General features: G+C 38.3%; 1 protein-coding gene across 4 annotated transcripts in view; it reads right to left on the reverse strand.

Moving 5' to 3' along the window:
- Positions 1–267: 267 nt before the first annotated feature.
- The window catches only part of pns (DENN domain containing pinstripe), a 31,589-nt gene continuing 7,885 nt past the window's right edge, over positions 268–23,971 (reverse strand). Inside the window, exons 2-20 of one of the 4 annotated variants that reach the window (XM_089596523.1) lie at positions 10,766–10,875; positions 9,360–9,580; positions 7,978–8,190; positions 7,415–7,886; positions 7,000–7,136; positions 6,714–6,901; positions 6,443–6,621; positions 6,148–6,359; positions 5,845–6,051; positions 5,705–5,713; positions 5,402–5,585; positions 5,067–5,331; positions 4,258–4,371; positions 3,352–3,661; positions 2,949–3,216; positions 2,615–2,868; positions 2,236–2,477; positions 1,947–2,154; positions 268–1,867 (exon numbers count right to left, since the gene is read on the reverse strand). In XM_089596523.1, the coding sequence (XP_089452649.1) occupies positions 1,678–1,867; positions 1,947–2,154; positions 2,236–2,477; positions 2,615–2,868; positions 2,949–3,216; positions 3,352–3,661; positions 4,258–4,371; positions 5,067–5,331; positions 5,402–5,585; positions 5,705–5,713; positions 5,845–6,051; positions 6,148–6,359; positions 6,443–6,621; positions 6,714–6,901; positions 7,000–7,136; positions 7,415–7,886; positions 7,978–8,190; positions 9,360–9,580; positions 10,766–10,875 (3,983 nt within the window). In that variant the 3' untranslated portion in view covers positions 268–1,677. Of the gene's footprint in view, positions 1,868–1,946; positions 2,155–2,235; positions 2,478–2,614; positions 2,869–2,948; positions 3,217–3,351; positions 3,662–4,257; positions 4,372–4,801; positions 4,838–5,066; positions 5,332–5,401; positions 5,586–5,704; positions 5,714–5,844; positions 6,052–6,147; positions 6,360–6,442; positions 6,622–6,713; positions 6,902–6,999; positions 7,137–7,414; positions 7,887–7,977; positions 8,191–9,359; positions 9,581–10,765; positions 10,876–23,971 lie in introns of all 4 variants that reach the window. The other 3 variants (XM_089596522.1, XM_014360709.2, XM_089596524.1) reach the window with 3 other exon arrangements.

Below are 23,971 nucleotides of genomic sequence, written 5' to 3' on the forward strand. Positions count from 1 at the left end.
TACTTGCTTTTATAAAATACAAAAACGACTTTGTCAATTTACTTTGGTTATAGGTACATATAGTATTATTACGTTTTAAGAGAATATTTTATACATCACAGAAGATGAACAAAATTACTACAAACATAATGTTATACAATCACATCTCATTTTATAGATAATAGGAAATTAACGAATAGCGGTTTATGTATCATAAAACTTAATCTAAAAAATATCATATTAAAAAATAATACAATCTTAAACATATTTTAACCCCTTAGGTACTAGGTAATAAAGTAGTGTACGAGAGATAAGTATAATCAAAAATAATTGTTACATATTTTACTAAAAAAAATTAATAAGATGAAGAATATACACTTGTGGTACTAATACCTTTTCATACATTAACGTGTTTATTTTTAATTGTTCTTCCATAATTATTAGTAATCTCATTTTTTACTTTGATAGTTAAGAGTAGATAAAATTTATCACATGTGTAAGGTATATCTTACAGAGTATAAATGTAAAATTGAGATACCAAACTTTGAAAAGTTTTTTGGCACGAATCTAAGGACTTGACTTTGTAAAAAATGACTAAAGTAATCAAAGGTCATCAAAATTCTAGGGACTATACTTACAAATTTAATTGTGTGAAAAAAACTCCTAACTTTATAATTTATTTATAAAAGTACGAAGGGGAATTAAAAATACTTCACACCGTTTTACATCATTGCATGCAAAGAGTTTTGAGTGGAATCATGCGACTTTTGGACCAAGTATTCCGTATGAAACATTATTATTAAAAACACATCCTCACGATATCGGATTTTCTTGGGTTCATAAAATTAGAACAATATTCTACATATGTAATAAATTTTACACTTGGACAGATGTATTATTTACAAATAGATACACAATTTTGTAACGCACCTTTTGTTGAAATTACCATTTACACTATTCCAACACATCGTTTTTTGTTTAAAAAAAAAAAAAAAAAACTTTTTTTCTACAAAAACCAATCCATGTTTTGTTGAATAAAAATACCAAAAAATTTAGAATTTTCACAGTAAGTTTAAGAATTAAATACGATGCTTGATTTACGTTAATTTCAGTTTTAATAACAAGCACAAACTTCCCAAGATGTTAAAACTGATAACTTTTCGAATAAACAGTCAAACAAGATGCAGGAATAACATGTGACGGTATTAGAATCAAAGTAATTTTTCTACCTACTATGTACATCAATGTTAAATATATATTTAATAATATAATTTTCTGGCACCGTGGCTTATGTCATGTTTCACTCTTCCTAACAACAATAGTTAATTAGGCTTACGGGAGTACTAACATTAGTTATGATAAAAGCGTACAGCTATGCTTAAATGCTGTTAATAAAACCTCATATTTGGTAGACAGTCACGCGTAATAAACTTCTAAATGAAATGTTGTTCCAACCGTATTATTACTATTTTTATTTTTATTATCTTTGTTGGCAAGAATTTATGTTCCATTACTTATTTTAGAGATACCTGACGCGATATTTACTTAAACGCTTTTGTAGAGCTTTTCAATGATTTTACGAGTACATAACCACGTAATTTGTCGTTAAAATTTTTTTGTACGTTTCTACTATTGGGCCGTAGACTATTGCTTAAACATTTAGAACCCAATAAACTTTGGTCATTGTAATTACGCGTATTAGCTTAAACTTGAGATTCCATGTGTTAAGCTCTTTTCAAGTACAATATGAAAGCCACTGAGTGGCTGAAGAATCTGAACAAGGAAGGTGAGTAATGCTGGACTACGCAGAAAGGAAGTTTCTTCGTACATTTCTATGGTTGAGCGTGCTTCGCTCATTGGACGTAACATTAGATGCAGCAGCTGTTCCCTGAAAATTGTAAGAGAATTTTTGATAATCAGGTTTTTTCGGTAGCTTATTAATTTTGTGTGACATTGTTGATCCTCACCTCACAGCCAAGCATGTGAAAAGTTGAAATTTGCCATCTTTGCCGAGAGTTTGGCTCGAAGTGTTGATTTGGTCGAGCAGGTGACAGTAACACCTGAGAAAGGCGAACTTTTGATGTCTCTCTTGCGATCTCTTATCACGATTCAAACGCTGCGAGTATTCGTCCATCTGCTCCAACAACATCATCTCAAAGTTCTCTTTGACTCGTACTGAAAAGAAAAAAAGCCTCAATTCCAAATGTATCGGGGTAAACTATAATAACAGAAAAATAACAACTCTCCGGGTCTTACCCAGATAATCCCAAACGTAAAAGTTCCTGCCGAATATCCTCTGGTTTTTAAAGCCGTACAAAAAAATCTGCTCCAAAGACGGTACCAGACCGCCTTCCCCGCACAACAGCGCGGTGAGCGAGCCGTCCTGCGTCCCCTCTTTCCTGTAATGATACTTAACCACCGCATTGACCGCCTCGCCGAGCATCTGCTGGAGCTCGTTGGTCGAGAGGCTGGGCCTACTGCGCGGTATGCTGGGTGACCTGCACGAGCAAGAGACATACGGATGTATTATGTTAGTCGGGAGGATATGAGAAGATGCTCATCGCTCGTTGAACGTGTAAGCTCTTTGTGTACCCCCGGCTTGGTACATAAACACTCTTTGTGGCGCCATTCGTACCTGCACCTCGGCGGCGTCGAGCACGTCTCCACGAGCTCGTCATTGTCGATGCTCTTGGGCACCAGGGCGCCCACGAGCAAACGCTCGGTCGAGCCGTCGTCGATCCCGCGCCCGAGCCACCTGCCGCACGGGAATTTGAACGTGTGGGCCGTCACCTCGTTGCGCACCACCACGTGCTCGACCATCCATTTGGGCGACGGCCCGGTGTTGTCGTGGCCGATTCGCAACGTCGACAAAACGCCCAGGTTTTTGTGCTGTACGGCAACAAACGGACCATTTGAGTACCTCGAAAGTTTGAAGAATGGTGACTTTGGAGTGGAATATAAGAAATTACGTGAAAGACAAATTCGAGGGCGCCCTTGGGTATCGTCACGGGATTAGTCTCTCCGAGTGTGCCAGAAATGGCTATCCAGCTGTTGGCTGAGGTTGTAGCTGCGCTTGCCTTTCGGCTGGGAAATATGATCACGCGGTACGGCAATTTGGTCATTGGATAGTTGTTGGTGAAACAAAAGTAATCCACGGCGTTGAGCGTTAGGAGATGATACAGGAACTGCTCCTTTTCCTCCTCGCATCTCAGGAACGCCGATCTCTTGTACTGGCTCCTGAAAGTGTGCGTTTATCCATTTGTTTTACACGTTTCGATTTAACATTTACATGTATGCACGTGCATCTGAACGAAATTCTATTATTATATATTCACTCCAAAAGTTGAAAAAAAAAGGCTGCAATAACGTTACTTTAGCAAATTTTGGTTGGAGAGGAGAGTCTTGAGATGCCTGGACAGGAGTTTCTTCTCGAGAGCCAGTCTAACCCAGGCCCTGGCGTAGCCGATGTGCGTTTTGATGTCCGTCATCGCCTGGACGTTGCGCACGTCGAAGAGCAGCGACTCGGGCAGTGGCCTTAGCTGTTCCGGCCCCATCGACCGTTTCTCCCCGGTGTAATTGCCGGGTGCGCTCGCCGGTGATTTGTGCAGCTGTCGCTGATGCTGATCGTTCATGTTGCCCCGAGTGGGCGATGAATCAGTCTCCAGCGCGAGGTTCGACAGGTCTGTGCCGATTGGGTGAGACAAGCAGGGTGTTAACATTTTTTTTTTTTTTTTTTTTTTTTTTCACACCATATCAAACAAACACTGCATGACAATTTTGCGTGCAGAAAAACGTATGTACACCATTCTGATTATCATGCGTGTGTAACTCCATGCACTGAATCGTTAAAAGAAAAAAAAAAGGATAAAAATCAAATATGTTTCTAGGTCGTCTTGCAAGCAATAATAAGATTATGGATTATTGTATGGTTTTCAGTAAACATTGTCAAGGTAAAAGATATCTCAGAAGAAAATTTTTTTTTTTTTGTATTTAGATAAATTTAAATAATGAGTGGTCCCTTAAGGAAGTAATAACATTTTGAATAAAATACGTCCAAATGAGTAAATTGGTCGTTTCAAAGGTTTTTTTTTTTATTGTTATTTACCAAAGTGAATTTAATGAGTATCGCCCACAGTACATTCCACAAAAAAATTATAAATATGTTAGTTAAAAAATCATTCTCTTTTAGCTCGTTTCATTGTTCAAGATCATTCCGATTTTTCACTAATTTCAAACTCGCAAGCAGTTTCTTCTGTTCAAGACAGGACTGAGCCTTACCGCTGATATTTTCCTTGAAATAAGAAGCTATTTCATAAATGTGTTTGCCTTTTAATGAAGAAACCAAACGGTCCGACAACCGAGAAAGCTTAGTGGGTGGTTTCTTATTATTAGCTAATCACATGTACAGAAGTAACAAAGAAACAACATAAAACTGTTAAATTATGTACAAAAACTTAAAATATAATAGATGATCGTGCGTGAAAAGAAAAAAAAAAAAAAAACAGTTTTAAAGCTCTATAACGCTATGTGTAAACGTGATAATGCAATAGCAATATGTATTCATACATTGACACATTGAAGTCATGCTGAACTTTGTACAATTTCACAAATCGTTCTTTTTTTTTTTTTTTTTTTTTTGCTCTATAAACAATAAATAAAAGACGAATAAAAAAATTCTCAATCAAATCGAGTGTTTCAGGCTTTGAAAAAAAATAAAGAAAAATCAACATCCATACACATAAAAAAGTACGTCTACACAGTGAAAAAACACGTAATTTCAACAACTTATTAAAAAATGGTTGGTATAATAGAAGCAACGTACAGTCAAGCCGCTTCCGAAGCACGCACCAAGCTAGCGCTGCGATCCAAACGGTTATAGCAATTATATGTTAGTCGAATAGTTTGTAATTTTAATTTTTTACATCGTTGTAGTTCAACATTTGAAACCATACATTTAACGTTACGCGCATTAGCAATGTATTATCAACATTGACGAAGTGAGAGATGATTGCATAAGTAAGTATATACATGTACACGAGTTGTAAATATGAGATCGATGAACGTGAAATGGTTGATAACTCACGTACCTGGAGACAAAAAATTGGCATCTATCGTTTTGGCACTGTCATTGTTGTCCTCGAGCTGCTGGTACATTACCAGGTGAGACCAGAGCCCGCTCTTGCCCTGTTTGTTTTGCAAACCGTGGCTCCAGACCCTCTCGATGAGGTCGCACAAACTGGCCACCAAAGTGTTCTCCTCGACGTCCGACAACACTTCCCCACCGTGACCCAAGGCCACCGCTTCCGAGCCCATTTTCTCGACCAGCATGCGCTTCGTTTTAGCCTTGCAGTCCTTGAAAAACAAACGACCGTTACAGCGAAAACATAAGTATGCATGCCCAACTCGCCCCGGTTCAACTTACTTTGAGCAACGTTTCGACAAATGTCCAATTGGCTTGTGCTATGAGAGCCGGGCTCATGTCAGCCGAGAGTTTCGCCTGCGGCCGAGGCGACTGCGTCTCCTGGTGATGAGCCATGGGTGGCTTCCCGTTTACAGACTCGAGCGCCTTCATCTTGTACTTCCACTGCGTCTGTCCCCTTCTACTGCTACACATTGCAAACAAAACGCGTCAATACCAAGCGTAGACGAAAATACCGTGACACAACAATCACAATAACACGAACAACAACGACAACAATAGTTAAGTCAGGAAAAAAACCCTTACCGGAGCATACTGTGAAAAGCGCAGCAGCAAAAACAATGAATGATTGGCTCAGTTAGTTGAGAGATCGATTGTTAGCGTAAAAAGTGATGGAAAAAAAAAAAATGCAGCTGTTGAGATCGTACAAGCTAGGGGCAATTTACCTCTGGGTCGGCTGTTTGTTGAGAGCGACGGCGTCGAGGAGCGGAAAACTCCGAAAGTAAGCGGCCCTGTGAGGTATGACTTCCGTCGGTGGACTGACCTCGAAGTCGACGTTGTTGAGCCTCTGCTCGATCACGGTCTGGGTTTCGGGTACGGTAGTGCAGAGCTCGTAACGCGTCGACCGCACGATCCCTTCGCCCACTCGTTTTCTATACATTGGTAGAAAAAAAGAAAAGTGCCATTAAGCCGGGAGGGTCTTCCTCGAGTTTGCAGTAGGTGAGCGAAGGGAGAATAAAGCAACGGACTTTAGCTGCGCGATCCGTTTGTCGAAGAGTTTGATGTTCGAGTCCAGCTCGTTCCACAGGGACATGACTTTCGTGTCGACAAAGGACGCGAACATCTGCGTCTCGATGAACCTCGACAGGAAGGGCAGGTGGTGGGCCGGCTGCTCCGACAAAAAGGTGGCCTTGTCGAAGAGGTGCATGTTGTCCCGGTTGTTTATCCACTCTTCCTTGTCCTGAAGCAAATAATTGTCCTCCCTCACTTTGCGCGCTCGATACTCGGGAGAGGGGGCTCTCGTGGATTTTCAAACGCACTCACCTGGCTGGGTATTATGAGGAAGTGCTCGTAACTGGAGAACAGCTGGACGAACCGGTTCATGAAAATCTCGCGAATGGCGTTGTTAAAGACCAGCGTCTCCTGGTACTCTTCCTGGGGATTGTTGAACGCCTTGCTCTTCGGGGGATTGTCGATGGAGTCTATATCGTCCACGTCCACCTCTGTAATTTACGATTGGATGATAAAATCGTAACGCCAAGGAAATACACATACGTTTATCCTAATGGTTTTTTTTATTTATTTATTTTCTGACCTGTTCTCTTGACAACGTCGAGTATCCGTTGTATGGCATCGCACTGTGGACCCGAGTCCGGCCTGTCCCAATCCAAGACGTCGTGCAGCGAGTGCTTCCTCTTGGGGTAGTGAAACCCCGAGCCGGGAAGAGTCAAGCTGCTCGTCATTATATCACCGTTCAGGTAATTCCCAAACATGTTGTCAGTCCTGCGACACATTCGTCATGTTGTTTTTGGCCGATTTGGCGATGAACGATATGTCCATACAATGAATAATGAAACGCGTGCGAGGGGTATATAGCTTACTTTTCTGGGTACGGAACTTTGTGCTTGTTCAAGTACGCCCGGATCTCCTCGACGAATTGCACTTTGTGCGGGAACACGGGCAGCTCTTCGGGAAATTGGCTGGTTTGCTTGTCGATGTCCACGTAACAGAGGTTGCCCTGGAATTTCCACGTTATAGATCGTTCGGCTGTCAACGCAATGGAAAAAAAAAAACTTTTCCCCAGACGTACCATTAGGAAAAATCATGTTCCACGTACCAAGAAAAAATACACGAAATACATTTGTAGATCGCACAGAGTTACGGAACAACAAAAATATCCACAGATTGGTGCAAGATTTAAAAGTACCGATTTCCCGAACACGAGTGCTCCGAGCCAACCGATTAGGTCCAATGACCCTTCAATCACCCACTGTGGATGATCCCACACACACTCACCTCTCCAGCGATCTTGAGACTCGAGGCGTCGCTCTGGGCGTGCAGGCCCATGATGAACGGTACTGGGGCGTCGAGAAAGTGATACAAGCTCGCGGGCAGTATGGGCACGTAGACGTGCTGCCACGAGTAGGGGAACAGGAGGGCCGTGACGCACTCGGCGACGACCATGAGCTTGTGAAAATCGGTACTGCGTATGAGGACCTGGTTCTCGAGGAGGACGCACGTGAAGAGCTGGATGACGCAGTCGATGCCCAGCCAGCCGAACAGGTTCTTGAGCGAGTAGTCGAGCAGAGGAAGCTCCAGGCCGGGCTGGGGCTGGTGGACGACGAGCTCGAGGGGCGACTTGGCCGGCTCGTCGTTCGGCACGTGGAACTTGAGAGATTTGCCGGGCAGGGGTGTCGGGACGCTGTACAGGAGGTTGTAGACATACGACTCGAGGCTCAGACCCGGGCCCGGGTGACGGGGGACGCATCTGTCGGGGACGAGCGTTGTTGTTGTTAATTTTGTTCTACAAGCTGTAGCGCGTGGTAATCGAGTGAATTTGAATAAAAAAATTCCCTCACTTGTAAAGGTTCGTGAGGAAGGTTTTGGCGGCGTGGAGGTAGGCCTGCTGGCAGATCAGGGATACCGATTTAGTGACTAGGAGCTTGTCTTTGGTCGAGTCGTAGTAGGCCAGAGCCGCGGCTGCCGAGTTTGCCGCGAGCTTGAAGTGCCTGGGCAGGGATCTCGTGTTGTGCGTGTCGTGCCGGTCGGCTCCGCTGCCTCCTCTCCGTGGTCTGTTTCCACACGAAAGAAAGATTTAACCGATTTATGAAGTGTGTATTGAAGGGGCTAAGCCCCCCCCCCGATCGGTCAATTACGCCCAGTTACACTGGATGGTGAAGTATACAAAAAATGTAATAATTGTCATAACAATGTGTTTTAATAATACAATAATTATATACATATACGTAGTGAAACACAAGCATAATTTAACGATATTGATTAATTACAATGTAACAATATATGTAACAACTACAACACTAAAAACAAACAGTAAAGTAAATAAAGTTACGGAAAAAAATAAAACGATTGCATTAGAGTGCATCGGTTTAAGATAAATAATATCAGTAATAATAACATGGCAAAAGAAAATAAGGTACACGAGAGCGCACACACAGCGAGGTAAAAAGAGATACATGATTTAAGATTTTTTCATTCTCAAATCTGCTTCCATCGGTTCCAAATAATATTACTCCCGTGGCAGATTTATAGCTGAATATAGAGAAAAAAATAATGTGTTTTTTTGTTGTTGTATACTTATACTATTGGTAATTCCGGTAGGATTACTTTCCAGTATATATAATTAATTACACCGATTCACGTACAACCAAAGTTTTTTTTTTCTGCTGCTGTTGTTTATAACAAACATGCCCGTTCGAGCCCTGTTGGTAATCGCGTTCGGCCGTGAGATCAGATCAGCAAAGTATGTGAACTTCTTTTATTTTATTTTATTTTTTTTCAAGGTCATCTACCTAAATGATTTTTAATCGACTATTCGCGCTTAACATACAGTTTCTCAATTGACCAAAACTTTCATTGTGCGCGATAAGTCGATTCGAGCGAGCGTGTAACGAAAGCAAAAGTTTTTTTTTTTTTTTTTTTTCAGAAAAAATCCACGTTAGTATATTCGTAGCTAACGAAAATCCTTGGCTCGGCAGAGCGAAACCAACCGGCGTCCTTCGCCCAAGTCGGTGCCTATAAAAAGTGGCTCTCCCAAAATAAACCGCGAGAACGAGCACTTGTGTATATAGCTCGCGAAATCGTGGGGGAAAAGAAAAAATTTTCGAGCAAAAGTACGTATACCTACCATCTGGAGTGGTAAACACAGCCAAGACTGTATTGCAGATGGAGGAGGGAAGGGGAAAAAAAAAACAAAAAAAAAACCAAGTGTAAAAGCACTTACTGCGGAGGTGTGCCGTTTTGGCCGCTGCTTAGCTCGGTTATGAACATGGCCTGGAGGGTCTGCATGGCGGCGCAGATCTTGCGGTTGCGGCACTCCTCGTAGAAGAGCAGACTGAAGCCGTACGTTCGGTGGCCGTCCTCCTTTGTGAGGACGAAGGAGTGGAAGCTCGGCTCGACGGAGTGCTTCTGGGTGCGGAAGCGCAGGCCGCTCGGGAGGCATAGCTGTCCGAGGTGCGTGTGGGGCAAAAACATTATTGATCTTGCTAATTGCAGGTTCCAGGGGGTCGAGTGCCATTTTTTTTTTTTTTTTTTTACATCTTTTACATGTCTCCGATGTGACGTACGGAAAAATTTGGAAGACTTATTGTTTTTTGGAACAATTTTCAAGGCTTTTGTTTTGAGTGGCTCTCGACAATATTTGTGTGAAACAGTAAAATATTTATACATCATCTAAAAATTACAGTGTTCTTTTTTTTCCGAAATTGGCATCAACACCAAAAAAATTTTTAAGGTTTTTTAAGATAAACCACATTTTTTTACCAGCTTTTCTTTATATCTAATAGGAACTAGTTTAAGATTGTATGAAGAAATGTCCCTTGAAATGATAGTTTTCGTCATTAATACTGGGACCATCAAGACTTTTGGGTCACAAAAGTTGCACTCTGGGTTGCACTTGGGACAAAAACTATAAAACTATACCAAAATTTTTACATCGTAATATTGAGAACAAACAACATTTAGTAATAAAACAATTTAACGTACGCACACTGATGTTGATACTACACAAATCACCCCACCTATACACACCTAGAAATCAATCCGGCGTCCAATGAATATAAAAGTATATGCCCAATATCCTGGCTCGCATCGCATCGATTTCAAACCAAACCGATAAACGTATATCAGACTCGTTTGTCACCGCCCTTGCCCCTAAAATCGATTATTCCAACAGGCAAACTTCTACCACCCCCATATCATTTTCTCCCAGCGCGTAAATAAGTACACGCACGCACACAACGGTTGCGCTGCTTTAAAAGGAAAAAAAAAAAAAAAAAAAAAAAAAAAAAAGGTTTAAAGAAAAGGGAAGCCGATTCGTGGCACTACATAGCAGGTACGTATATATATACACGTGCCCATGAGTCATCATTGCTTACGGAAGGGTGGCTAGACTGTGTATACATAAAATGTAAAGAAAGGAAAAGGGAGGAAACGGATGAGGGGATGTGTGTGTGTGTACGAGGAGAGCCTCAGGAGGGGTGTATAGGGGGCGAGCCGACACAACAGCTGATCGATACTATATATACACGTATATGTATAATACACAAACGAAAGTTTACACACACGTATATAGGTATAATGTAATATACACGCGTAGCAAAAATAATAGCAAACACAGGGGTTACCCACCATACAGACCGCGTGCTCGTCGAAGGGATTCCATGGCACGGACTCCGGGTAGTGGCCGAGGACTTTGCTCTTGTAGGCGCGGTCGAGTGGGGTGCACTGCAGCGAGTCACCTGTTCAAAATAGAGAATAATGCGTGATTAATAAAACAAGGTTGACGGATTCGTTTGGCAAAGTATTTTTTTTTTTTTTTTTTCTACATTTTTTACATGCGAAAACACATTTTTTCTTTTCCATTGTTAATCGGTATAGTATAATTTGATGCCGCGTTACTACGACATACTGCAATCGCTTATACGAAAAAATACTAATTTTATATTTTGCGTACCTCGTGACAATGTCGAATTTTTAGTAAAAAGATAGCATTGTTTTTTCAAGCAACCAAGTCTGCAAAAATTTTACGGTCCATAATTTTCTTAAATCATTCACAAAAAAAGTGTCTACATTAATTAATTAAAGCGCCAACGCTGCGGCATCGCTCCAATGGACACTATTTTTACATCGAAAAAGTCAGTTCCGCTCCGGTGCCAAACCCGAGAGCGAATCACGTGTGATGATATGTACTCGTAAAGTACTTCGTTTCCTTTCCCCACACTACCAACAACGTGCATTATTTCTTCACTAGGACCGAAGAAGAAAAAAAAAAAAAAAAAAAGACGCGCTCCTCGTACAGTTTCGCTTAGCAAACGGGCCCCAGGGAAAAGAAAGAGGAGACAGCCACTTGGTTCCAGAGAAGGGAAGAAGGAAAATCTCGAATACAGAGCTGAGAGGGAGAGCAGCGTCTGCAAATTGTTATTGAACGGCCGCGCTTTTGCTATGTATACACACAACATAATACACGTACTTTCGTCTACTACGTGCAAAAATATAGGCACACCCGTATAGTTACAGCATGACACGACGCCATCAGCATCCGAAGGGGTTGCTTCGACCCGAATATTTAACTACGTGTGTGTGTGCGGGTATCTGGCTCGGCGCCAATATGGGTACACTATATATAGCGTCCTCTCTCGCACCTTGTGTACGGTTATATATAGGTACGCGGCCCGGCAGCCTCTCACCCCTATATGCTCACCCTTATCCCTTGGCGCGACCATATTCATATTGCAAGACATCTTTCGCCTGCTTGCTTTCTCTCCTTGTGTGTTAACCGTTTGCATTGCTATACACCAACAAGTATCTAAGGGTTGTTGCGATTAGCCCTTGTTTTTTCTTATCGCCTTGCACATGCGAGCACGTATAAATCGTCGGATGCATCCTACACGATATAAATGTGCAAAACTCGTAAATTTTCGTTATTATATCCCATACAAGTTGGCACTCGGTCCAACTCTCTGCGTGGGACAATTGTACATACATATGTAGCGTTTCGTAAAAAAATTTATATTCGAGTGAGAATTTATTTAATACTCGATGCAAGAAGAATATGTGCGTTTTTTTTTAACTTTTGTTTTCATGAAAAAAACACGCATAAAGCTTATGTAATGTGTCCAGACAGTACAATTATTTTATTGACAGATGAAACTTCATTCAACAATTGTTTCTTATTATTATTATTATTATTATTATTATTATTATTATTATTATTATTATGATTTAATTGTGTTACGTTAGGATTTACGATAGCTCATAATTATGACTGTTTGGCTTTGACGGTTATCTTTAAAAAGCCATTAACATGAAGTTTCTAGGTATACCCACTCACTCATGCTCAAATAAAGAAAATAGATTATTTTGGTTCATTTTAAGCGATTATAAAGTGTTGTTTTAATAATATCAGTAAAAATAGAAGTAAATAAAAACTACAATTAAAGTAAATATTTATCTGAGTGTATTTTGGTAACAGTATTAATCGTTTCTTTTAAAAATGCTTAGTTAATTCATTATTTATTAACGAAATCCAGACTGTAATGAAACTAACGATTAGATTAGTTTTATCTGACACATATATAAATAAACATCTTTCGATATCAATACAAACTCATTAGTTTATGCTTATCAACATAAAATGGAGGGTTTGTTTTGAAAAAACAACCAATTATTTAACGATTATTTATCGATACGTATATTAATACTCTATTTGATTAGAAATGATTATTTAGCTTTAACATAGATAATTGTTATCGCTTATAGTCTCGTTTATCGTTTATAGTAAATCAAATTAATACTGTACACATTAAGAAACAGCTACCATGTTTACTATTACTGTTATTACTATTAGAGCAATGCCGAGGCAATGATGAGACTCTGCTATCTTAATAGACATCAGATAAAAAAAAAAAATAAATAAATAATCAACCAAAAACAAGGAAGAAACCAAACATAAATGTATTCAGGGTCAAAACCGGTTCATTGACTTGTTACTTTGAAAAATGTGGTAGAGGATGAATTTATCGCTATGAATAGTTATAGATAACACGTTCTACATAAACGTACCAGGAAAATAATTAAATAATCATTAAGATATACTTATACTTTTACGTTAATGTCAAGGAAACTTTCAAAGTTTTTATCCTAAAAAACTTACAATAAGCTTTTTTTTTTTTTTTAGAAAGATGACGTCTTTTTCTAAACTGAATTTTTCCAAACAACCCAATACAATGAATACAAAGTAAAGGATTTTCCCACCACACATGTGCGTGCCAAAAGGAAACAATATGTATTTCAAATACAGCTCGTTCCCTACACGTCAAAACAATGACGCAAACATCAGCAATAATGGATCATATCAGCGTGGTAACAAATATCGTTAAATAAGTCAAAATCCTACCGCGATATTATTCAATTCAAGTGTTTTAAGCAGCGTTTTCACGCTTGGACATGCAATTTAATATTGCATTATTTTTATCGCTCAACATCCAAGTTTGGAGAAACACGGGAAACAAAGAAGGAGAGAAACAAGGCCATTCATCCTCGCAAAGCACAAGAGAAAGGAGCAAAGAAAGATCGCTCGAGCGAGCCATAACAGTACACGCTTTTCGATGTATATACACAATTTTTTTTATTTTTTTCACTCGGCCGAGAGGAAGAGAAAAACTTTACTACCGTTGCAGCAGTTACCTTCGGGATTTACACCCCTCCCTGCCCCGGACACTTATCACAGTTGCAGACAACGTCTATTACACATTTCTGGAAAATCTCTTTCCTGCCAGTTCGTTGTACTCTTGTACGGGTATGATCGGAGCACTTGACCGATTTTATCGAATCAAGTTGCTGCCCGTTTCGATGTATCGATTCCTACTTATCTTCTTTCAAGGGACTCATTGTTCGGGAGGGGGGGGGAGAGTCCCATGGGATTGTACAAAAAAATTTCTGGGCCAACTCGAAGGCAAGTGAGACGCTTGGGTGAAACTGCATTTCGATGAAGAGGTAACGGTGGAAAATTATTTTTTGAAAACTAAGTACTCCCTCATCCTCTCTCTCGCGTTTGAAGTCTCTTAAATTCGTGAATAAACCAAAAGGGGCACACCAACCTTCTTTTCTAGGTGCACATAGGTACTCTCGTTGCGGGAGACACACCCGAGGTCTTTTTTAGGGCTCTTTACATTTCGCATCCACGGAGAAAAAGGGAGAATTCTCGAGCGACCGAGTTTGCCGAGGGGTTTTTCCACTCGCTAAAGGCGTCCATTGAAAAGTGCGTTTTCATTCGTGCATGTGATGTATGTAGGTTGAGAGTCTGGTTCTACTGTGCTGCCCTTTTTTTTTTTGCAAACATCACTCTAGACGAGAACTTTGGAATATATACAACAACTTTAACATGTTACGTAGAAATGAAGCACCACTGCTCGTTTGTTCGTGTAATGGGGCTGCTGCTGGGTGACGTTTTTTTTTTACAAAGAGGGCGAAGTGGTGCTCTTTGACGAGGAGGAGGAGGGTAAAGTAGGTCGTTCGCCGTCGAAGCGTGGATTGGGTTCTCATTACCGTTTCCTCGATTGATTGATTGAGAAAAACTTCGCTCACACGTACCTATATGTATGTACAACCTGGTAGGTGGAGAGCTTTCAGATGATTTAACGTATTCGCTTCCATTTGGACTCAAAAATGCTTCACGTAGAATTTTGGATTCCACAATTTGGAATGTTTTCATGAAGGTAAAAATTTTTATATGTATATATATATATTTATTTTTTTATCTATAATAACGAATCGTCTAAATCTCGAATTATTTCGCAGGACTTTAAACGAATGAACTTGTGTTTGAGACTGTATGAGCAAAAGTATTATGAGTTAAAAGTTCCAACCTTTTACTGGATGATGAGGACAAATGAGCAAATTTTTGTATGATTTTTGGAAAAACTGATATTTTATAAGCGCAAACCAAAAGTGTGATAATGTATCATACAAGATGATGATGACATATCAACCCAAAAGTAAATAAAGTTATATGAAATATTAAATGAAATTGAAATTATTAATTCGATGAAATGTAAAAAAAACAATAATAACGATAACAAAGTAAAAAATTCCTTGAGATTTAGAAATGCCACTGAAAAATAGTTTTTAAAAGAATATATAAAGTTTAAAACAACTTGTTGAATAAAGAAATCTATTATCATCGGAGAACTTTAATACTTAACGCCTCCACTAAAGTTACGTGTGGCAGACCCGACGGACTTTGCGGAAATATTCTTGATTTTATCGGATTTCCATGGCGCGTTAGAACTCATACCTGCATATCTATAGACGACCGAAAAGCTGTCAGTTTCAATCTAGCTATACTTACCAGCTGCAGCTCCAACACGCGCGGCCCATATCACCTCTTTCGATCAATCGTGTTTGCTCATGCCACCATGTGTAATTACGTAGATCCTTTTATTTGCTAATGATTTTCAAGATATGCAAAAGTTTTGAATCCACGCAAATTAAAACATACGGTTTAAATTTATATAATGTAAAAAGAAATAAAAATTTCAAGATTGCTTGAATATAACTGAGGGATACATATTATAATTTCTGCGTACGCAAAATTTCTAACTATGAATTTTTAATTTTAATACGTTAATCACAACTGTACTAAAATTAATAATGATATTGATAATAATAATAATAATAATAATAATAATAATAATAATAATAATAATAGTCACAGTCACAATAGTATTGTTATTAATTGATTATACAACTGGGCTTCCTTTTTTTGTATTCAAAATTTGATTTGCGCTAAATTAAAAATTATATTTTGTACCTAGAAATTTTTATTTAACCTTACGACCTTTTTAATAAAAAAAATTAGCTTGGTCTGGCTCTCTTGAGATAGTCTTTTCGTTTTCAGTGACACGGCACTCTCTTTTATTTAATATATATATATATATATACCAAAAAAGTTGAAATTATTGCAACGTTCTCAGAAGAAGAAAAAAATAAAATAGTAACAAAGCAAAAGTCTTGTAGAAAAAAAATGGAAATGAAAAAAAAACCATACAATGATAGTTTGTACCGAATAAATGACAGCATTTTTTTCAATTATTGTTTACCCAAGCAGTGCAGACAGAAAGAGAGAGAGAGGAAGAAAGTGGTAGGATTCTAATCTCGCATCTTAATTGTGTGAATGCGGCCAATCTGGGAGGTCAATCTCCGTTCCGAAATAAGATTCACGGAATTGCCCAAACACACATGTGCGAAACTTCAGCTGAAACGTGTACATACATAATATGTAGTACTGCATAGAGATGTGTGTATGTATGCGCAAGTGATTACAAACTCTAGCTGGATTATCATTATATAAGCTAACTTTGTTTACCTGCTGATCCACTTACGCAATCACAATGAATTTATATTGATGGTTCGATAACAATGAAAGTTCTACTAATTGTGATGATTTTTTTACGTGTTGGAGTGGACTACGTACATTAGGCAACGCAAGGCTTTAACTGCAGTAAAATTAATTAGTAGGTACAATGAGTTAAGTCATCACTTGATTTACGTCACACTCCGTGGTTATCTTCCAAAACTCGACAAAAAAAAACTCCCGTTCGATAAGATTCAAAATTAAAGCTTGACGTCGATCGAAAATTCACTAACCGTAATATTTAAAAACCCTATGTGTAAATAGTGTATATACTATGTTCTACGTCTCTATAAATCCCCTTATCATGAATAAAACAACAGCTCTTCGAGTCGAGAAAGTAAACACTCGTAAAAATCACTGTCCTGGCTCTCTCCATTCGAAAAGAAAAGGTCAATTTTGTCCCTGCGTCCGACCGACAAGAGCATAGTATAAATATAAATAAGGCACACAAGCTTATGATAAGCTGAAAGGAAAATATAGAGGAGACGATTATCTTATCGCGAGCGTAGATCGGGTCAGCTTTAATGGTCTCGTGTGAATGGTACGAGCGGGTTTTTTTCAATTAAATTTCGGCTATGGGACGATAGGGACGAGGATAAGTGTATAGATATTCCATCGTCGCCACCATCACCAACGCTGACGTTCATGTTACTTACGATTAGAAAAGTTTGGGGAGTGGTTTTTTTCTTTTTTGGTGTTTTGTCAATGAAAAATTATAAAATCGTTTTTTTCTTGTTTCCATTGGCTGAGGAGATTGTTTCTTCCAATCATTTATTTGAAACATCATGCAGATTACTTGCACCTACGTTAAATAGAATAAAGAATTAAAATTATAGATGATTGAGGTAGTCATAATGACATGCTTAAAAACGTCTTAATGTTTATTTCCAAACGAATAATACTTATAAGATATTTGTATCGGAAAATTATAAAATTAGGCTTAAATTAAAAAACAATGAAATTTTAACGATTTTTGATAGTCACAACATTAGGTAAAAACAAAAACGATACGTTAAAATGTTTTTCGAAATAAGAAAAAAAAACATATACCATTGCCATCAAAGTATATAGTCCCAAAGTAAAACGAGTGGCACCACCACTGTCCGAAACCTAATAAAGCTTTCTCGTATCGAAGTCTAGACGCTGACAATCGTATTCCAACAAGTACTTATTACACATCTAAGCCGTAGCGTGCCAACACACCGAGAGAGAAGCGCAAACAAAGCTGCTGCAATTGACCACTAAGGACGAATCAATAGAGGCACACGAGATCATATGTAAACGCGACAATTCTAAAAAAATGTCTATGCTGCACGAAAAAAAAAAAAAAAAAAAAAAAAAAAACGCACCAATACAATAAATGCATCGCCCACAGTGGCAGTCCCTTGGGGATGCACGTACACGTATCTCCACAGGCGAGTAATTTGGAGTCGATCGAGCGGAGGATTTTAAAAGAACTTGGAGAAAAAAAAATAGAGTGGACGAAAACGTGTCTGGCGCACCACTTTGTCACGGACACATGTAGCCGGGACGGAGGGTATTAGGTATATACATATGCATGTACTTACACACAGTGAGAAGAGGCGCTTCGGGTATTGATTTGGGGAGGGTACAACAAAACGTGGCCGAACCCACACGCACGTAGAAAGAGTCGCTTCTTCTGCCCCGTGACCATCACCACATCATATGCATGTATACATATGTATTGGCTGTCTCGTTGAGCTCTGCCTGTTGTTTTATTATTTATCTATTCTTTTTTTTCTTTTTTTCATGGTATATGTTCCCTGGGAGTACTGGGTACGTTGTTATACTAATGTGTGTATAAGTAACGGCAAAGTGTTATTTCCATATACCTGATTACAGTGGGGGTATTTGTGCGGTACATTGGTGGGCGTGGATCAATTTCCCATGGACACTACATCAGGGCTCGCGTATATTTGAAATAGAAATGTATGTTTTATTGACTGTTATGAATGTACGTTATTATGAATTTACGTATAGTATACCTACATGATTGGAAAACAAAATTACTAATACTATTTGACACAAAGATTTTTTAAACTATCACTCGTAGCCATATGTTTTTAAATTCTATTTTTTAAAATTTGATTATTAATTCTTCTTTAATTTATTTGTATTGGGTATTATTGCATGAACTTTTATCTTGAACTTTTAAGCGTTACAATGGTTAAAAGGAAAAAAGAATTGTTCTTTAAAAATTTTTTAATTTTTAAAAAATTGCGACTGTACGGTACCAAACAATATTTTTGTTTTAAATTTTCAATCAAGCAATATTTATTTTTTTTTAATCTTGAATGAAAACAATTTTTTTTTAAGGTTATAAATTAACTTTTTCAATTATTAATTAAATAATTGAAAAATAAGAAAAACTATACAATTCAGGGTTAAAATATATTTTTTTAAATGAAATACGTAACTTTAAATGTATGAATTTAAAATTGAAAAATATCATTGACCAAAAATATCAGTTATCCAATGAAAAAATTTGTTTGTTTTCTTCTTGATAAGACTAAATTAATATTAATGTAACAAAAAAAATTATACTCGGAAAAAAATTAATTTTTACATCAGAATTTGAGTTGATTAAAGAATTTTATTCTGGCACTTTATTTTTATTAGTAATAAATTTTGCTCGCATAAAGATTTTTTTCTATTAAGATTTAAAGATCTCCTGGATTTTTTAGGAAGACATAGACAATACTCTTTATTTACACATATTATATTCATGTCCATACACTCCACAATTACAAATAACACTCACAACTGTTATTAATGGAGAAAATTAAAAAAAATCTTAAATCATCAATAGTTTTGTAGTATTTTGTGATGATTTTTGAAAACATGACTATGAAATGCCTTACGTACTTTGAAATTTTAATAAAAAAATTTAGTTACGACTCTAATTTTCGATTAACGTAAATCGTAATAACCACTTTATTTTTTATTTTTACGTGTAAAATATAAAATTATAAAACTATCATTGAAAAGAAAAATATAAAATAAATTGCTAAAAATTATTGATTAATGCATTTCGATGAAATGGCAACAATACAAATATCAACGAATAAAAAGAAAATTCGAGCAGAAATATTACTAGCACAGATGTTACATCCTTGCAAGAGGTTTAAAAAAATTCCAACTTTTCTCGCTCGTGCGCAAGTTACGTATTTCCACTCGTATTTTCACTCTATACACTTTCCAATTTCTTCTTGCAAATAACGACGTGAAACGTGCCCCCGTCATTTTTTTTTCTTTCAACAGACGTAAATGCACATGTATAACTTCTACACGACAACGACGACGCTATCATTTAATCCGCCTAAAAAAAATCAATGTACAGTTTGTTGGACGAAAGCTCGCCCGACATCACATCAACCGTGTAACGTGTATAACATACACGTCAGACAGACAGACCAGACACGGACCATCACGTATATTCCATCTCTCGCGTGGACACGCTCACATATATATGTTTTTTTTTTCTTTCGCACATCTCGTGTTTGTCATCACTTTGATACATTTCTTTTTTTTTTATTTAGCTCATCTTTCTTTTTTTTTTTTTTTTGTTTTTTCTCGTTGAATTACACAAACTACGTGCAGAGTTTGTGTGTGCGATGCATGATGTCATCAGAGTGAAATTAAGGGCGCAAAAGGAAGAAGAGTTCGCTCGACCTTAGCCTTCTGCGGTACTTACAAGTACTAATTATAAAGTACAGGAAAAAGGGGAGCTTTCAAGCGTGACACTTTGAGTGCGGACAACACACTACATAATATAATTATATACATCGCACTATGTAATATAGTGACGTATGCGTGAGAGAGAGGAGAAAAACTATGGGTCTTGTAGATGTATTGGTTTAATTCTCCCGAGCTACTGTAGTAGTAGTAGTAGTAGTAGTAATACATGAGCAGGGAGCCCAGTCACTGCAGTGCATACATTGTATGGAAGATGGGGTGATCGGTGGTTGCGTGGTTTGATAGTTGACGAGTCAATACTCGGAGGGGTGGGGGGTAGACACGGGAGTACAGTGGAGATTTTCTTCTTGATTTCCTGAGAGACTCTCGAATCGAGAGCAGTTTTGGAGATTTCGTTTGTGGTATAAAAAAGGGAAAATCGAGCCCGTAGAGTTGTCGAAAAAAGTTTTAATACAAGTATTTTTTATAAACTTCGCGCGTTTTCTCGCGTTTTCTTATCAAAATCTTGAACACTTTTTGTCCAAAACACATAAGCCTTACACGCGCATTGCGCGCACCAAATCGCTAAGAAAAGAAAATCACCCGTTCATTTCACGCTTGGCTAAAGAGACGTGTTTACGATAGGTATGTGTCCATGTACGTCTGTACTGACCTCCATCATTGTGCGCTTGAAAAGATAATACACACTGTGTATACACAATGAAGGAAAGCTCTTCTTTTGAGTCCATCCGAGGAGGATTAGCATAACTCTGCTAAAATCGAGATTGAAGATGACGTTTCGTATAACAATGAATGGGACTATACTATCTTGGCCCCGATTGACATACCGATTCCTTTGTTGTCAAGTACGTGTACAATAGATGCCGATGTTCATACAAATCATGCAAATCTTAAAAAATTGTGTATTACGTGTTTCGCAAGGATAGAACCAAGTCTTTGTTCTCAAATGCAGCAGAAACAATGAGTAGCTTTTGAATTTAACGTATAAATTGAAGTGAAAAGAAAAAACCTATATTTTTTTCATGTTTTATGTAGATTACAGACGTGTGCGACAAAGTTTCAAATTTTAACCACAAGGTACAAAATTGCCCTGTGGACTTGAAAGCAGTTACCAAAACGTAATCCGCGTTATTATTTGTTCAATACATATGTACACAAATCGCGATACTGCACATAGGCACGAGAGATACATTAAGGCTTGGATTGAACACGCGATGAAAGATACACACCACACCATACACGAGGACGAAAATGGGTAGGACTCCGATCAACTATAACATATTATACCATGGTCTTTCATGCTCTCATTTAGGTATATATACATACACAAAGGCGCAGTACATAATATGAGCTGTATCATCCAGTAGGTGCGTTAACCCTATCTCCTCTCAAAGTACCCACTACGCCACGCTCGGGAAGTTATTACGTCCATTACACACCGACGAAGTGATTGATCAGAGGAGCGCTCACACGTGAATGTACACTTTGTATTAGATACACGCACGCTATCGTCTTTGCGAGTGTATCGGTATACGTGAGACGCTCACGTGCAATTTGGAAACATCATATCATATCATGGTTTCTTTTTGGTAAGTCTACATAGTCATGTATTTCAAGTGTTATATTTTCATACCGAACTGGACGAGGCTTATATAGGATTATCTGATGCTTTTATTCTTGAAAATGCATGTCAATATTGTTCCATTACTCCTTATAATATAGAGTATCCATATGGTTACTCGTATAAATAATAAGCCGCATCAATACGTCGAATTCATGGAACAACACGAATAGATAAAATCTTACTCGCTCTTTGTTATTCCACGTATATTTAAATTGCTTGGTGATTGTGAGAAAAACTTCGCTCACAAAATATTAGTCAATGAGAATGGTTTCTTAACATCAAAATTTTTGTCGAATAGTGTTTAGCTGATTTCATGCAAACCAAGATTATTCTTGTCAGTTTAACAATTAAACGAACTGTAAACACAAGTGTGTCTGACTTAACACCTTCTAAGCGTCAAGTTGAAATCGCCAAGACTTTGCCAGCTACATTATTCCAGCAGTATAAAAAAGCTTTTTTGTCCCAAGGGCGACGAGTGCGCCAAAGTTCTAAAAAATTTATGGCACGAATGCATCCGCTGAAACACCGCGTGAAAAGGACAGTTTTTATATACGATTCAAGGATTATCGGGGTGTGACGCGCAGTGTAGAGTAGAGAGGATTCGCGATCGAAAAAAAATCCGTAGGGAAATCCGGGGCGACGACACGGATGAATCGCTCAACTCTTTCACGCCGGATCTGCTATCCGTTTCACGTTTTAAAACTTCATCTCCTTTTTTTAATACATATCGCGCACAAAGTTGCGCCAAGTTGCCCATGACCATGATGTATATATCGGTATTCTCGTAGATATATATAGCGTGGGCATGAATCACGAACAAATGAGCATACAAATCAGGGAGGAGGAAGTACTACTTATAAGCTGGACCATCGTAGGAAAATGTAGAGAAGGGAGGTAAGTACGGGATCGCATATATTTATGCGCGGGCGCGCAAGCTATGGCCAATGTGTATTTGTGGTTTGTACCGAAAGTCCGAGGGGTAGGAAATATTGGTAGCATCAGCGTGGGCGGATAAAGAGACGGGCAATAAATCGGTGGGTATGGATAACTTCGTTGGCGCCTCGGACGTAATGTATGTAGGCAAGAGAGAGAGAGAGAGATGGAAAAGCATCGGCTTCCGGGTTGATGCCTCCTGTGTACAGGGCTTCCATAGGAGAAGGCAATAGGTATATGGGATTATTGAATGGTCTCGATGGTCCTCAAGTCTGATTGGCTTCAGGCTTCCTTAAACTCCAACTATATATGGCTAATGATTTTACGTGGCAACAAAACAATATGCCCGTAAAGTAAACGTTTGCTAAAGCAATTCTCATTTTTCATTATTAACAGTCGCATGTAGACTTGGTAAGTACCGCTGATTAGACATCTAGTTTTTTTTTTTTTTTTTTTTAATTTGTTAATATTGAAACTGGTTGAGAAATACTGTTGATTTGTTGTACTTTCGTCCAGGCTTACAAAAAAAAAAAAAAAAAAAAACTAAATTCCATTTTTTTACCTCTTAATGACTTTTTGTTCTTGAATGTTAAATAATTTAAACACAATAAAGGTCTTTAAAAACATCTCATACTTTTGACACGTTGATCTTAACGCTGCCCTTTCAGTAGTTTTGTTTTCATTTTGGTTGTTTACCAGACAAGATCGTGATTTTCTCCAATCTTGCGGAAACCCTAATCTCGTCCACCCTCTTCCAACTCTCATCCTTCTTCCTCTGTATCACCACTCGTCGATTCGACTATATTTATACATACGTTCGTCTCGCGGGTCAATTCGATTTTCCGGGATCCTCTCCGTGTACGTACGTATAACTTCTTTGCCTAAACTTGTATTACGTATACTATATACGCCATGAGCCAAAAACACGAAAATGGGAAATCGATAACGCGTTATATGTGTACCTTGCAGCAATGAAATCCTTGTAGATAATATATGAATTCCACGTAAACGAGGTACGTAATGTGTTTACGAAAATTTTGGTACGTTTTTGCATCCGGCAGAGACACATTATTACATGCACAAATCCGAGCGAGGCTCGTATTTTTTATTTATTTTTTTTTTTTTTCATACCTCTAGTGGGTTTAGG

This window comes from Copidosoma floridanum, unplaced genomic scaffold (assembly GCF_036245765.1).
Source record: "Copidosoma floridanum isolate Cflo_tuat_1 unplaced genomic scaffold, Cflo_Japanese_pri ptg000030l, whole genome shotgun sequence".
In the NCBI taxonomy this organism is placed as follows: domain Eukaryota; kingdom Metazoa; phylum Arthropoda; class Insecta; order Hymenoptera; family Encyrtidae; genus Copidosoma; species Copidosoma floridanum.